The sequence below is a fragment of the Balaenoptera physalus genome (assembly GCF_965194825.1).
Source record: "Balaenoptera physalus genome assembly, chromosome: X".
In the NCBI taxonomy this organism is placed as follows: domain Eukaryota; kingdom Metazoa; phylum Chordata; class Mammalia; order Artiodactyla; family Balaenopteridae; genus Balaenoptera; species Balaenoptera physalus.
Window position 1 is genome coordinate 14873565 of NC_138903.1, and position 17091 is coordinate 14890655.

At 44.9% G+C, this 17091-nt stretch overlaps 1 protein-coding gene across 11 annotated transcripts in view; it reads left to right on the plus strand.

The window, feature by feature from the left end:
• The window catches only part of REPS2 (RALBP1 associated Eps domain containing 2), a 228584-nt gene that overhangs the window by 188800 nt on the left and 22693 nt on the right, over window positions 1-17091 (plus strand). For all 11 annotated transcript variants that reach the window (XM_082447092.1, XM_082447100.1, XM_082447096.1 and 8 more), the window contains 3 exons: window positions 6914-6997; window positions 8054-8199; window positions 16000-16105. In XM_082447092.1, coding sequence (XP_082303218.1) covers window positions 6914-6997; window positions 8054-8199; window positions 16000-16105 — 336 coding nt within the window. The remainder of the gene's footprint in view (window positions 1-6913; window positions 6998-8053; window positions 8200-15999; window positions 16106-17091) is intronic.

Sequence of the window (17091 nt, forward strand, 5' to 3'; positions counted from 1 at the left end):
AGAAACTTCTGGTGTGTTTGAAGACTCAGGTAATACTTATGTGCCTGGAGCGGGTTCCCGATCAGCAAACTAACGCAGTTATGATGCAGAGGTAAATTGGAGCCAAATGATGGAAGATCTTTTTTTTTTAAATTTTTTTTCCTATTCCTTTATTTTATTTAATTAATTAATTAATTTATTTTTGGCTGTGTTGGGTCTTCGTTGCTGCACGCAGGCTTTCTCTAGTTGCGGGGAGCGGGGGCTACTCTTCTTCGTTGTGGTGCACGAGCTTCTCATTGCATGGCTTCTCTTGTTGCGGAGCACGGGCTCTAGGCGCGGGCTTCAGTAGTTGTCGCATGCGGGCTCAGTAGTTGGGGCTCGCAGGCTCCAGAGCGCAGGCTGAGTAGTTGTGGCGCACGGCCTTAGTTGCTCCGCGGCATGTGGGATCTTCCCGGACCAGGGATTGAACCCGTGTCCCCTGCATTGGCAAGTGGATTCTTAACCACTGTGCCACCAGGGAAGCCCGATGGAAGATCTTTAACTGGCTGAGAGATTGTGCTGTGTGCCACAGGCCTTAGAGACCCATCGAGGGGCCTTGAGAAAAAGTGTTTTGATGAGAAGGCGCTTTACAAGATGAGTTCCTCAGTGGTATGCAGGGTGGATTAGACCAGGGGAAAAACCGAAGGCTGGAGAAAGACCCACTGAAGTTTCTGCAGTGGCCCAGTTTTGGGGGGGGGGGATGTGATGAGCACCTGGGCTCAGATGGGAGCCGCGGGGCCTTTGTGAGCTCTCCTGCCTGGGTGGAACTGGAACCTGAGACATGTTGTTTTTAAGCTACTTCAGAAAAAAATCCATAAGTTATCAGTGTTCTGTTCATGTGTTTTAACTACCATAAGGAATGATTTTTATTGTGTTTGTGTCCAGGAGGTTTTAGAGGAGTGCAGTAAATAAATTCTTGCAGAGAAGTAGTTGGCGGCAGCAGCAAGAGCTGCTACTGCAGGGAAGCGGAGAGGCAGGGAGGGAGCCCTTCTTGCCCAGCAACAACCCGTCCTCACCCTGCCTCACACGCTTGGCCAAGGCTAGAGGCAGAGGGATGTACGTTTGACTTGAATGGAGTTTGCCATTCAAATCAAATGGAATGGTTTTCCTTTATTCCTCTAGAACCCAGTCTGTAGGTCAGTGTTTCCCCAAGTGTGTTCCACAGAACATTAGTTTTGCTGAATGGTAATGTGAATTACATGAGAATAAGGAGTCGAAGCCAAATACGTTTGTGAACTGCTGGGTTAAACAAAGGCAGTGGCTTCCTTTACCTCACAGGAGTTCAGGGTGTGTGGCGTGCTGTGCGCTCTCTGGATTTCTAAGAGGGAGAGACTCTGCAGTGTTTCCTAAGCTTATGTGTAGAATCTTTTCCCCTCCAGGTCAGGGACTGGCAAACTATGACCCACACACCGAATCTATCCTGCCACCTGTTTCTGTAAATGAAGTTTATTGGGATGTAGCCACGCCCGTTCCTTGTATTGTCTGCACCTGGTTTTGCACTCAGCAGCAGAGTTGCAGGTTGGCAGCAGAGACCTGGAGACCCAGAGACCGAATGACGGGGACAACTGAAAGTATTTACTATCTGGCTCTTTCCAGAAAAAGTTTGCCAGTCCCTCCTCTAAGAAATTCGTGGAACTGGTGTTCCCTTGGAACCCTTATTGGATGGGTTGTTCTAGCACTGGTTTGTGATGAGTCTGCTTAATTTTATTCAGCTACTGTGCTGCCATGTTTCTTTGCTCTTGCTTTAAACTATTTCCTGTCTCAACCATTTGCCCATTGTCTAAGATGGAAGCCAGGACTCCGTGTATCACTGTTCTTTCACTTCCCACACTCCACCAATCTCCAAGGAGGTATCCAGTTTCCAGTCTAAATAGCTCTCAAATCTGCCTAACCTCACTCTCACCAGACTGGTTTGAATGACCATCGTCTCTTGTCTTGTTTACTTCTTTAGCCTTCTAATTGAGTTCCCTTCCTCCAGTATGGGTTGCTTCCAATTTGTTTTACTCATTGGATCCAGAATGATCCTTCTAAAACACAAATCTAGTCAGCTCACTTCCCTACCTGAAATCCTTCATTGGCCCCTGTGGCCCTCGGGATAAGCTCCAAATCCTCAGTATGGATGTACCAACCAAACTGTAGTCAGGAAAACAGAAACTGCTCTAGGTGTTTCACACTAGAAGAGATTTCATTCGTGGAATTAGGTGCTTACAGAAAGAGTTAGATGTGCTAGAGGAGCAGAGGTGAGTGAAGGCCACCGCTAGCAGGTTTACCACAACTTACTGGAAGTGCAGATATTCCAAGAACTGAAGGAAACAGCTGGAGATGCTCAGGCTGCCTGCAGCATGGAAGTCATGATTTGCAGGGAAATGTCCAAGGCCACAGCAAGATCTTCTGACTGCTGAAGCCCATGCTTTTCTGCCCACCGCTGCCAGAGGAGCAGTAATATAGCTTGTTTTCTCTCACCTCCTTGGTTTCATGTGAGTGACTCTCAGTGGCAGTAAGGAACTGTGTTGAAAGGAGATTCTATAAATGTAGTTCCCAGGTTCTGACCCACTGCAGTGTAGGGAAGAGCATAGACTTGGGGAATGGTACTGAGTGGCTGATAAATAGTCCAGGACGACCATCTGTAAGACCATGTGTGGTCCAATCCACTGCCCTTCTCCAACTTCAGCTCTCCCATTGTTCTCCACTGTTCACACTTATTCCACCCTACTAGACCCCAAGTTCCAGACTTACTAGAGTGTATTTTTTAAGAGGCCTAAAACTACAAACATTTATTATCTCATAATTTCTGTGAGTTAGAGATTCAGGAGCAACTAATCTGGGTGGTTCTGGCTCAGGGTCTCTCATTAGGCCACAGTCAAGACATCAGCTGGGACCCGTGTCATCTGAAGGCTGGACGGGGGCTGAAGGATCCACTTCTAAGATGGTGCGCTCACATGGCTGTTGGCAGGAGGCCTCAGTTCCTTCTTATGTGGGCCTCTCCACAAGGCTGTCTGAGTGGCTTCAGGACATGGCAGCTGGCTTCCCCCAGAACAAGTGATTCAAGAGACAGCCCAAGGAGAAACATACTAGAGTGCTTTAACTCCCCTCTTCTGGGAGCACATTATCTGGTGTCTCGGGTCCGGTTGCCTAGAAGCAGAACCTGAGCTGAGGATTCTTGGAAAGCGACACATCAGATGTATAATATAATTATCTGTATAATTGAATAACTGAATGATCCCTTCTTCTGGTGGAGAATCCAGATGCTTAGCCTCCCTGGGCCTATGTCCCTTTCTGGGGAGCCAACTGAGCAGAGCCCATGTTGTCCCATCAAAACCCCACAGCAGTTCTCAGCATCCTGAGTGGCAGCACCTTCCAAGTCCATGTGACCTGTCCAGGTTTTTCTTTGCAAAATTAGAATGAAAATATGTTTCTCATTTCTGGATAGGAGAGTATTAATATTAAAATGACAGTTATATTTTTAAAAGGGACCTTAGCTCAAGTTTCAATGAGCTCTTGGCTAAAAGTGCTTTTTCCTGGCTTGTCACATCCCAGCTAGGTATGTGTTGTTACACATGGAGCCATGAGGGTAGGACTGATATTCCAATATTAATTGTAATCCACATATTTATTTCTTTCATAAAGTTCAGGCATTGGATTTCGCTTCAGACAACCAGAACTTTTGGACAAGGACGTATTGTCCATATTGATAGCAGAGTTGTTCCCCCATTTCTCTAATACACAGTGAAGAAAGGGAGCCACTGAGATCCCCCTGTTTTCATGGGTTTTCATTCTCCCAGAGTTGTTAACTTAGAAAAGTCTGAAGAAATAGCAACGAAATCTCCCAGTTTGTTCTGCTTGCCAGCTGCTAAGTCTTATGTAAGCTTCATACTATTTTCATGAAGGGAAGTGAAATAGTTTATTGGGAAGAGGGGCTTTTGCATGTCTATGTCTCATCTTTAGGTTTTTTAAATTTCTTTTTTTTTTTAAACACAAAGCTAGTTTTCTTTTTCCATCTCTTTTCCTGGGATAAGTTCTGGCTGGGGTGAGGCTCTGCCTTTCCAGGTCCTTCCTAATTCTTGTGTTCTCGGCCCCTCCTGAGATTTGCTCTTTTGAATGTTAATAGGTGGACCCATTTAGAATGGATCCTGGAGCAGTAGAAAGTGGTGGGGAGGTCTTGAGTTTCCTCTTAAGGAGACTGATGGTTAGATCAGCCTGACTTAACACTGTGGAGTTGTTTGTTATTAGTCATAGAGCTAGAAAACCCAGGCCCTTGAATACAATTTCAGGAAGGTAAATTTTAAAATGGAAAACAGTTTTCAGGCTTCACAACTGCTCCTCATCCTTCCCAAGCCCCACCCCATTGTTGTTGGTGATTTAGAGATGTTTACAAGAAAAGGAAGTCAGTGATAAAGACACTCTACTGCTTTTGCTGTGCTCAGAATCCTCATTTTTGTTGAAAAGAGGATGAAATTTATCATTTCCCTCAATATTTCCACAAGAAGGAGACTTCACTCATCTCCCCAGGAAAGGGAGCGTTAGGACGGACACCTCTCTCCACCTGCCTGATGATATGGAGGGGAACTGACCAACTGAAAGGTGGGGTGACTGGTCCATCACTTCTTTCTTCTCTGCCTGGCCGCTGAGCCATGTGGGCGCACACCTGTGGTCCCTGTGGAGACCGGGCGGGCCGTAGCAGGGCAGGCAGTGGATTGGCAGTGGAAGGCGAGTGCGGGCCTCAGGTCCAGGTCCTGTTCATCAGCACAGGTCACGGGCAGCCCTGCACTAGGTGCTTGTCAGGTCCTTGCTCAGCCATGCAGAAAGCTGACATTGGACTCACGCATCTTGGAGTGTGATGCCATCTGTCCGAACTCCCGAGAAGGTGGGGGAGCCTGACTGTGAATGGCTCTTGACCGACTTCATTTGGATGCTTCCGGGTACTTCAAACTCAGTGTATCCCAGAGCGGGCTCCCCTTCCCACCTGCTTCTCCCTCGGTTCCTGTTGCGGGGATTGGCCTCCGTGCTCTCGTGGTACCCCAGCGTGCCCTCCCGGGTGTCAGAGCCTGGGAGGCCCCTCGATCCTCCTTTCTTGCCACCCCTGTGCAGGGCCCCTCTGCACCCAGCTCGCAGCCGGGATGTCACCTTTGCCTGAGTCTTGGCGACCCACAAGGCCGGCTGCTGTTGTAGCCCCCGCACACCCTCGCCGTAGTCCTTATTCCCCTGAAGCCTGTTTGCCTGCTCATTCTCTGCCTTTCCCGCTAGACTGCAAGGTCCAGGGCTTGTTCATCCTTGAACACTGGTGCTGGTACAGGGGCTGCCTGTCGTGGCTGTTGGATAGATATTTCTTGAGTGAATAACACTCAGGCCCAAGAGTGCTGGAGGCTGTATAGCATAGTGGTCACAGCCCAGCTTTGGAACCTGAGGCCTGGGTTTGGACTCTGCTATTTGTGTGATCTTGGGTGAGTCCCTTACCTTCTGGGTCCTTAGTTTCTTCCCTACTTCCTAGGACTGTGATGATGAAATGCAATAATCCATGCAAAACACCTAGAGCAACATGTGACACATAGCAAGTGTTCGGTGGTTCATAGTACACATCTCTTAATAACACTAACAACAACAACAATAATAATACAGTTGCCCTTAATGGAAAGGAGAAGGCTATAAGAAAAACTTGGAACTAGAAATCACACGTGTTGAGTGCCTGCAACGTGGGTTTCAAAGAGGCGGGGAGTTGGTTGGGCACCAAGGACTCCAGCGCGGGCAGTGGAAGTGTAGGAGCATACGGGCTTCCTGTGGGAAAGAGTGGGCAGGGAGGGGAACGTGGAGCAGGAGAACCCAGAAGAGAACCTTGAAAAACCCCGCACGTGAGGGCTAAGAGGAGCCAGAACAGGAAGAGAGAATGATTCCAAGTAGGAGACTGCGACTCATCAGATGCCAGGGACAAGAGCTTTACAAACATAGCTGAGGGTGCCGAGCTGGGCTGCTGGTCTCTGAAGACCAGAGGCAGCTGGAACGTGATGGGTGGGGCAGTGGGCGGGGAGGAGTAGGGTCAGAGTAAGGAAGAAGCCAGGCCCCGCAAGTGTTTGCAGAGGGCTGCTTAGCTAGCAATGAAGTAGGTGCCCTCAGGCCCGTAGGTTGTACGCTGCAGTGTGTGTTTCTGTGATGCAGATTAGTTTGTGGGTCAATAGAGGACTGATAATGTGGAGGTCACGTTGGTTCACATGTTAACATTTTGCATCACTGGCGAATGGTGGCTGAAAGCCAAGGACTCTAGCAGCGCTGAATGTAGCAAGCCCGGGAGTTAGGGAGCTGAGCAGGACACCCGCGCTCCCTGGGCTCTGCGCCGGGCTGTGTGGCCCCGCTGTCTTGCAGGCCTTTGGGGCCATTCCTCCCCCGTCTTTGTGCTTTTATTCACGGACTCCATACCACTCAGCAGCCAGAATCCCTCTGTTTACCCCTTCCATCATGCTTACCCCCTCACCTTTTTTTAAGGTAAAGAGTCATATCTACTACAGTGTTTATCAGAAATTTAATATTTAAAAAACTTTCTGTGCATTTTGTTATAATTATTGTTTTTGTTAGTGCTCGGGTTGAAATTTTAACTTCTTTCCCCACCCTATTTTTCTGATAAACTTTGTTATTCTTAGTTTGTGCTTTCGAAGCATTAGTTTTTAGCAATATATACATCCAATTATAGAAGACATTCCTGTGACTTCTTTTCCTAAGATTGAACAATGCTGGGAGGAGGGATGGGAGGGAACAGCAGGGTCTACAGAAGCTTTTCTCAAGGATCGGCAGACCCGACCATCCTTGGCTCTTTCTCCTTAGTAACTCTTTTCCTAAGCTCTCTTCATTACATATTTTGGTGGTTATGTTTTTGCATTTTTTTCCTTTCTGTGATCTTTTGCTACAGTCTGAACAAGGATCTGAGGCCGAGTTACACCCTCAGCTGAACAGAGCCCCCTCCCAAGCTGCGGAAAGTAGTCCAACAAAGAAGGTAAGGCCAGCGTGAGGGTGTTACTGTGATGGCCTTGTGACCCCTCCCTCCCCTGGGCTGCTTGCCTCTGTTAGCAGACATACCGTTTTAAAGTTTTCATGCCCTGACATGAATGTTTACGATCCATATTTCCTAGAATCTGGGTTCTTTGTGAAGATTAGGGTCCTGATGATTCCTGGGCTCCACCTTGATGTTTCTGACAGTTTGTACTTCCCTCTTCAACCTCCCAGCTAAATATGGTGGCCTTGCTTTTAGCAAGACCAAGAGGTGCAGTGGGGAGCCCTGCACCCTGCTAAGCCTTGAGGAGCACCCTGGGGGCTGGGGTGGTCTCCCCTTCCTAGTCTTTTTGCCACGGTCTCCCCTTGCCCACCCATGTCACCAAGTCCTGGGCCATTTGCTCGCTCACTCACCGTGCTCTCCCATTCGTCTTCTCCCCTCCTTTCTCCTTCCCCATTTTCTCAGGCCCTCCTCCCATCACAGAGCACGGGGGCCTGGGCTCGGGAGCACAGGTGAGGCAGGGCCTCCAAGGAAGCAGGCCAACTGTCTCCTTCCAGAAGACACAGTGGCTCGTCAGCTTGGCTTGATGTAGGAGCTGGGGGTAGGAGAATGATGAGCATACGACGAAGACCTCTACAAACTTTAAAACTTAGAACAGATTCAGAACATATTCCCAAAAGCCCCAAAGTGAGGCAAGAGTGAATTTTGTCTTCAGTAAGGAAAGGCCCCGTGGTGTGAGATGCACACAGCATTTAAACAAGAAAGAAGGGGAGGGAGAGAGGGCATCTGAGTCCTGTGTCCTTCCAGGTGACAAAAGAGGTAATAGGCTGCAAGCATGAAAAAAAACAAGAAAAAGAAAGAAGGAAAGGCCCCTGGAATCTGATGCCCAGGTCTCTCCAGGTCCTGCCAAGCCACGAATCAGCCACTTGTCCTGAGGTGTGGAGTTTGAATAGAGCACACGACTGACCTTGGGGATAGGCCGAGAGGAACATGGGGCATTGACATGATGGGTGGCATTTAATTGTTTAACTTTTGGGTTTTTTTTTTTTAAATCCACAGGACATACCGTATTCTCAGCCCCCATCAAAGCCCATCCGTAGAAAATTCCGACCTGAAAATCAAGCTACAGAAAATCAAGAGCCTACTACTGCTGTAGGCGGGCCAGCTTCTGTAGCAACCGTGAAACCCCATCCAACAGTCCAAAAGTAAGTAGAACAGATAAATGAGCGAAAGGTCGGAAACTTCATTTTAAATCTGCATATACATATGTAAATGTAAACTTACATTTACACTCATCCCCGTGGACAGGTGTGATTTTAATGGTTATAGTCTTACCTTACTCATTTCTATGATGGGATTACAGTCTCCCGGTCACATAGAAAGAGGCTTTCTAAGTGATAGGGCTTAACTTGACCCCAGGGACGAGCAAGTCCCAGGCTGGGATGTGCTTTCGGTTGATTTGATTTCCTTCCCCTCCTCCCCTCCTCTGCCTTTCCTTCCTACCCCTCTTCTTTGTTCTGGCCTGTGTTTTCCTGGGAAGAAGACAGTAATATAAATGGCAGTTTCCCTCTTTGCCTGTCTTATCTCATGTTCCCTGGTGCACGTGGCCAGCTTCAAGACCCTCAGACCCGACTTTGAGTAGATGTGGTGTGTGATTCCTTTTCATCCCCATGAAGAGGTTCTGTTGTTGAGCATCTCAGCACAGAACGGTCACATGCAGAGCTGCTAAGATATCTGTCTGTATGATCAGCTGGATGGAGGGTGGAGACACCTGTGGACATGGCCCGGGACCGAGAAGACCATCCTTCTCCAGGCTTTGGCTTTAAGAAGAGCCATCCCTTGCCTCAGTGAAATTGAGCCAGGTGTCCAGGGCAGAAAACTGCTGCTGCGTGTTACTTCAAGTGAGCCTGACTAGTCACTAACACAAATGCTTGGGATATGTCATGGCACCACTCCAGGGGCCTTGTGGGTCTCAGGGGCTGCTTCGGAGTTACTCCTGCTTACACTGTTATGGGAAGAAAAGCAACAGGTTCTGTGGGTGCAGCTTGCCTTTGAAGCCAATCCCCATTCTGAGTCTGTGCAGCACTCTTCTTCAGGTAATGGCTTTTGTTTTTTCCAAATAGACAGTTCCCTGGTAGTATTAGTGCATAAAGGAAGTATATTTTGTCCTTAATAGTCACTGAGAGCTTTGGCCATCTTCCAGCCACCTTCCATCCTAGAGGATGGATCTCTATCAGGGACACAGACAGCTAAACTTGCTTCCATGTTCTCCCCAGCTTTCCACTGTAATCTGCACTTCACATCAATGCTAGTCACTCAGTGGTGGCTACGACATCCTCCAAAGTGGATGGCAGGGCCGCTGGTGGAGTTCACGCAGAGATCTTTTTTTTTCATCTTTTATTTTTAAATATATAAATTTATCTATTCAGTTTTGGCTGCGTTGGGTCTTCGTTGCTGCACGCGGGCTTTCTCTAGTTGTGGCGAGCGGGGGCTACTCTTTGTTGCGGTGCGCGGGCTTCTCATTGCAGTGTCTTCTCTTGTTGCGGAGCACGGGCTCTAGGCGTGTGGGCTTCAGTAGTTGTGGCACGCGGGCTCAGTAGTTGTGGCGCATGGGCTTAGTTGCTCCACGGCATGTGGGATCTCCCCGGACCAGGGCTCGAGCCCATGTCCCCTGCATTGGCAGGTGGATTCTTAACCACTGCGCCACCAGGGAAATCTGAGTTCATTATTTTTAAAGTTCTCAAGCAAAATGATTTCCTAAGCATTAAAATTACATCTTGAGTGCACACTTCAGAGAAAAAAAAGTACTATACACACAAATATTATCAAGATATTGCAATCTTTCATTTGCAGACCTTAAACTAACATGATATGTCCTATTGGTAGTTTAAAAATAACAAATCTGCTCCATTTAGGGGAGAGGAACTAATAAAATATTCTCTCCAAATGAGCTGCTGAGTCCAGGTTATAAGTAATAAACAGCTCTCCAATTGTGTCATCATTAATGAGCTACCCGTAAGGACAGAAGTGGGTTTTTCTTAGAAATAATTTAGCTTGATTTTTTTCCCCATATCTAATGTATCTGCTAAGGATGGATTTTGGGAAAAGAGAATTGTTTGAACAGTTTAGAACTAGAGATGTTGTGTGGCAGTACTGTGACTGAACCTGTGCCAGCCTCTGTGGCCTTTGCTCTTCTCTGGAACCCCAGGAATTGTCCTGGGCCGCCCCAGGGCATTCCAAGGAGCTTGCGTGGCAGTGTCTGCTTGTCTGTATGACGTTCTCAGTGTGGTTGGGATTCTATTTCCCTTCCCTCCTCATGTTTGGCAACACTGGAATATCTGTGGGGTTGATGATTGGCATCTCTAATGAAAACCTACCATTTCCAAGAAGAGAAAAGGCAGTATAAACTCACTTCTTAAAAGCTGTACTCAGAATTCCGTGGGAGAAATCAGGGCCCAGGGTGAAGGCTAAGAAGATTTTTCTCATCTAGAGACCCCAATTTATATTCCTTCAAACATTGGTTCAGCTGCTTGAACATAAACCAGGTAACAGTCACTCACGTAACATAGAAATTAACTAATTTCTTATGTAAAAGTCTGAGTTGGTGAGTGGTCCAGAAGAGTACCTGCCCAGAACCCAGGTACCTTCTGTCGTCTTGTTTTAGATCCCTGTGAGGGTTGCCTTTATCCATAGGGTCGGAGGTGGCTCACCTCTAACATGTTCGTGTTCCAGGTCCCAGGAAGGGGGAAGGAACAAATGGAGAGAAAACAGATTACTTTTAAGGACATGACTCAGAAGTGGCATACATCACTTCTCTCGGATCCCTTTCACCCAGAGTTAGTCATGTGGCCTCATCTACTTGCAAGGGAGACATGGGAATGCAACTAGTTTCTAGTTGCATGGCCATGTGCCTAGCTCAACCTGAGGAGATGCTACTGAAAACAGGAAGGCATGAGAATAGGATTGGAGGACAGTCTGCCACAGAACTTTCAGTGGATGAGCCTCGCAGTACGCAGTTCTAAACTGAGAGATCGCCTGATGTACAACAGCAGCAGGCGAAATAAACACCTTGCTGTTACTCCCTTATCTTCCTCCCTGGAAACCAGGCCACTTAGAGCCCACCTTGGAACAGTGAGTAACAAAGTTAGGAGAACCTGGAGAGACAAACTCTAGAAGCAAGTCTTAAGAGGTGAGGCAAGTTAGACACCTTTACTGAACCCTTGAGAGGTTTTTGGGGCCGGATTCTGTCTTTGTGTTACTTAGGGCTCATTTGGTTGTAAAACATAAAAGAGCAACTTGAGCTAGCAAAACCCTGTTCAAGAATACAGGGGTGACTCATGGAAACCAGGGGCAGGGATGGATTGGGAGAGAGGACTGTATACCTGTTGGCTCTCCTCCTGATTCTTCTCTATTTTCTGTCATTTTTATCTGTGAAGACTTCTCAACCACCTTCAGCTCCAGATGTTACATTCTCACTGTGCAGGGCCCAGGCTAAACCAAACTCTTAACCAGGACCCATACATCCCTGGGAGAGAGAATCTGGTCAGCTTAGCACAGGCCAGCATCCGTTCAAGTGTGAAAACAGAGCTGAGCGTTTCTTAAGACAAATAGGACTGTCTGCCTGGGGCCCATCCCTGTGGAGGGAGGGGGAAGGGGATGGAGACAGTTCCCAGAGAAGGGGAAACTTATAAGCTGACACACTTAGCGTGGTATTCGTTTAAGTAGGGGCATCCAGTTCTGATCAACATGTATTTTCATAAAACTTTTGGACTTCCCTGGTGGTGCAGTGGTTAAGAATCCGCCTGCCACTGCAGGGGATACAGGTTCGAGACCTGGTCTGGGAAGATCCCACATGCCTCGGAGCAACTAAGCCCTTGTGCCACAACTACTGAGCCTGCACTCTAGAGCCCGCGAGCCACAACTACTGAGCCCACGTGCCACAACTACTGAAGCCCGGGCTCCTAGAGCCCGTGCTCCACAACAAGAGAAGCCACCGCAATGAGAAGCCCGCACGCCACAACGAAGAGTAGCCCCCGCTCGCCGCAACTAGAGAAGGCCTGCGTGCAGCAGTGAAGACCCAACGCAGCCAAAAATAAAATATAAATAAATAAATTTATTAAAAAAAACCTTTTTGTTTTGTAATAATTATAGATTCATAGGAAATTCAAAACTAGTACAAAGAAGTCCCGTGTATCTTTCACCTAGTTTCTCTCAATGATTGCATTTTACCTAACTGTAGTATAATATCAAAACCAGGAAACTGACGTTGGGACAGTGTATATATATAGTTCTTTGCCATTTTATCACATGTGTGTGTCTTGTAACCACCACTGTAATCAAGGTACAGGAGTCACCCTTACCCCATCTTCTTCTTTACTCCTTACCCGTGGTAACCATTGACCAGTTTCCCATCTCTATAACTTCGTCATTTTCTGAATGTTATATTCATAGAATCACACAGCATGTGACCTGAGTTTGGCTTGTTTTCACTCGGCATAATGCCCTTGACATCTGTCCAAGTTGTTGTATAAATCAATACTACTAAGCAGTATTCTATGCTATGGGTGTACCGCAGTTTGTTTAGCCATTCACCTACTGAGAGATGTTTTGTTTGTGTCTAGTTGTCGAGTATTACAGATAAAGCTGCTGTGAGCATCTGTGTACGGGTTCTTGTGTATACCTAAGTTTTCATTTCTCTGGGCTAAATGTCCAAGAGTGTGATTGTTGGGTTGTGTGCTAAGTGTATATTTAGTTTTTAAAGAAACTGCCAAGTTGTTTTCCAAAATGGCTGTACCATTTTATCTTCCCACCAGCACTGTATGAGGTTCAGTGTCTCCACATCCTCACCAGCATTTGGTATTGTGACTGTTTTTTAAATTTAGCTGTTCTAATACGTGTGTAGTGGTATCCCACTGTGGTATTAATTTGCATTTCCCTAATGGCTAGAACATCTTTTCATGTGTGTATTTGCCATCATGTGTCCTCTTTGGTGACATGTCTCTTCATCTCCTTTGCCCATTTTCTAATTGAGTTGTTTTTTAATGTTGAGTTTTGAGAGTTCTTTATATATTCTAAATACAAATCAATGTGATTTGCAATGTTTTCTCTCAATCTGTGGCTTGTTTTTTCATCCTCTTAAAAGAGTCTTTTGCAGAGCAAAAGTTTAAAAATTTTAAGGAAGTCCAACTTACTTATTTCTTTTCCTTTTATGGATTGTGCTTTTCTTGTCACCTCTCAAATCTCTTCACTAAGCTCTAGGTCCTGAAGATTTTTTCTCTTACGTTTTCTTCTAAAAGTTTTATAATTTTACACTTTACATTTAAGTTGGTGATCCATTTTGTGTTAATTTTTATATAAGGTGTGAGATTTGGGTCAAGGTTCATTTTTTGGCCTATGGATATTGAATTGCGTCAGCACTTTTGTTGATAAGGCTGTTCTTTCTCCATTGACTTGCTTTTGCACGTCTGTCAAAAATAAGTTGGTTGTACTAGTGTGAGTCTATTTCTGGGTTCTTTATTCTGTTCCATTGATCTATGTGTCTTTCCCTCTGCCAATACCACACAAGATAGTAACGAAGATTAGTATCTTCATTACTTCACCACTTGATACTATAGCTATATAAGTCTTCTGTTTTTCCCACTTATAATTATTTTTTAAAATTGTTTAGCTATTCTGATTCCTTTGACTTTCCATTTGATTTTAGAATAATTTTGTCTTGAGCTACAAAAATCCTACTGGGATTTCTATAGGAATTATGTTAAACCTTTATGTCAACCTGGGGAGAGTTGACATCTTTTACTATGTTGAGTTTTCCAATCCATGAACATTTATTTCTCTATTTATTGAGATCCTATTTTATTTTTTTCATCAGTGTTGTATAGTTCTGAGCATGTAAATTATGTATATGTTGTGATGTATCTAAGAATTTCAGCTTGAGTCTTTATAAATGAAGTTGTAGTTTTGATTTTGATTTTCAGGTGTTCATTGTAAGTATATCAAAATACTATTGATTTTTGTAGATTAATCTATCTTGCAAATTCACTCCTGTCCTTACTGAAATCACTTGTTAGTTCTAGGAGTCTTTTATAGATTCCTTGGAATTTTCTACATGGACCGTCGTGTCATCTACAAATAGGGACAGTTTCGTTTCTTTCTTTTCAATATGTGTACCTTTTGTTTCCTTTTCTTGTATAATTGGGCTGGCTAGGACTTCCAGCACTATGTTGAAAATAGTGATGAGAGTAGAAATTTTTGCCTTGTTCCTAAGCTTAGGGGGAACCATTCAGTTTTTCATTAAGTATGATGTTAGCTATAGTTTTTTTGGTAGAGGTTCTGTATCAAGTTGAGGAAGTTCACCTCTATTAATAGCTTTCTGAGAGTTTTTATTATAAATTGGTGTTGCATTTTATCAGGTGCTTTTTCTACATTAGTTGATATGATCATGTGATTTTTTTCTTTCACCTGTTAAGATGGTGAATTATATTGATTGTTTTTTGAATATTGAATCAGTCTTGTATCCCTGGAGTAAACTCCTCTTGGTCATGATATATAATTCTTTTTTATATTGCTGAATTCTATTTGCTAATATTTTATTAAAGATTTTACATCTGTATTTAGGAGGGATATTGTGTCTAATTTTCTGTCTTGTTAGGCTGCCCCTTTCCAAGTCCTTTGGCTAGAGAGAGCAGAATTATGGGGAGGCTTTATATTGTCTGCTCTCATTGGCATTTATGGGATGCATGAAATGAAAAAGAAAACCTAGGGAATTCATGGCTATTCTTTCCCTGGATATTGAGTTCCCTAGCTGGTTTGCCTTCTTCACTCCACTTTGCAGAGTCATCTTATATTATTCTATATATTATGTCCAGGGTTTTAACTGTATTTAGTGGAAGGAATAGAGAGAAGTGTGCCTACTCTGTCTCATCCTGAAACCAGAAATCCAATCTGTATCTTGTAAAGAATAGATTTTGAAGCTTCTTCCCTTCCTATTTATGGGTAAAAAAAAAAATTAATCTTTCAACTTGTTGGGGAGGGGACATGCCTTCTACAGGTGAGCAGAGTGGCTAACATAGTGTATATTCGTTGTGATCAGTCACCAGATCTCTCTAGTGGCCACAATGCATTCTAGTTCAGTCGCTCTGGCCTAGAACCCTTCTCCCAGTGATTACAAATATGTTTGTTTTTCTAGGGGAACTTAGATTGCCCTTTTGCTCTGAGAATTCAGTATTTCTTGCTGTGGGATATAAGAATGTAGATTCTACAACCACATTGACAATTTTGAGGGGGAAAGAGGGTGCTAAGAAAAATTAGGGCCAGACAGGCAGCGTAAGCAGAGACAGTAATGGGCTGGGTGGGATGTGTGGTCCCTTTAGTTATACCTGTTCTGTGAATTTACTCTTGACTTAATTTGGGAAGACTGGTATTAAAACATTTTTGTGTTTTTCTCAAGCGCCACAGAATGTATGTTGGTGTATGCACATGCACACACGCACTCACACACATACACACTCAGGCATTCATGCCAAATAATAAATAAAAGAGAGGTATGTAGGCTGGCTAAGTTAATGTAGGATTTTTTGCTAAAGGGAATATTATTCTATTCTTTTTCTTCACACTTGTCCACGGGGCCACTTGCAGTTCTTTTAAACACCATTAATGATTGCGCAAAAAGGGCATTCCAGTTAATGTCGTTTGTCAGGAAGAAATAGTTATTAAAATGTCTTTGGATAAATGGAACGAAGAGTGTTTGAAAAGGCCCAATTCACAGCTTTTCTTCAAGTTATAAAATGGAAATTACTTCAGGTGTAAATAATTCATCCCAACAAATTTGTTTCCTTTGGTGTGTGCCTGCCTGCCTGCCTGTGTGAATATCTGATTTTATTTTTGGAGCCCTGTGACATTAGCCCCTTGTTAGTTTAGCACTTACTGTGAATCGGAGAGTTCTGACCCACAATGATCCAGACCTCTAAGTTCTATTTCAGTGAACTGTTTGTACTTTTTTGTAGACAGTCTTCCAAACAGAAGAAGGCTATTCAAACTGCTATCCGCAAAAATAAAGAGGCCAATGCAGTGCTGGCCCGGCTGAACAGTGAACTCCAGCAGCAGCTCAAGGTAAGCAGCTTCCTGAATTTGGATTACCAGGCTTTGTGTCTGTCGTGTTTTGTTTTGACAAACATTGGCTGAGCATCTGGTTCCATTCCTGTTGGTAGGACTTGATCTTTGTTCTCAAACTCCTTTTGGAAGGCAGAGTTGCTGTATTTAAGTTTCATGGGTTGGTTCTTGTATGCTTAGAGGAAGACTCGTAGCTTTAATATGCAGGCTGCATATTGTGTGCTAGTTAAAAAGACAGAGAAGCTATTACAGAGGCTCTTTGAAGCATTCTTTATTGTCGAAGCCTTCTGGGTAAACCCCTCATTTGTTTAGATCCTCCATGAATGATGCTATACTTATTTCAATGGAAGAGGGTAGCCCTGATCCTCTTGAAGGCTAACTCCTGCCCTGGGATCTTGGAAATGGTTCCATATCAGCTTCTCAAGGACATCACCCCCTCCTCATCGCCTGTTTCTCTTCACCATTAATCTCCCCTGTATTAGTTTCCCAGGGCTGTCCTAACAAAGTGCTACAAACTTGGTGGCTTAAAATAGTAGCAACTTATTCTCTCCCAGCTCTGGAGGCTAGAAGTCTGAATCACGGTGTCAGCAGAGCTATGCTATCTCTGAAGGCTCTAGGGGGGAATTCTTCCTTTCTTCTTCCGGTTTCTGGTGGTGGCTGGCAGTCCTTGGCTGGTAGATGCATCACTCCAGTTTCTGCCTCTGCTGTCACATGGTGTTTTGTCTGTGTCTCTCTGTGTCTGTGTCCAAATTCCTCTTTTTATCGTGCCCTCTTTTTATAAGGATACCAGTCATTGGGTTAGGGCTCACCCCAATCTAGCACAGTCTCATTTATAACTAGATTATATCCACAAAGACCCTGTTTCCACAGAAGGTCACATTTACAGGTACGGGGGGTTGGGAGTTAAACATATATTTTCGGGGCACCCACGACAGCCCCTGATTCTCTGCTGTTGTCCAGTGTACTGACGCCACATCCTCCTGCTG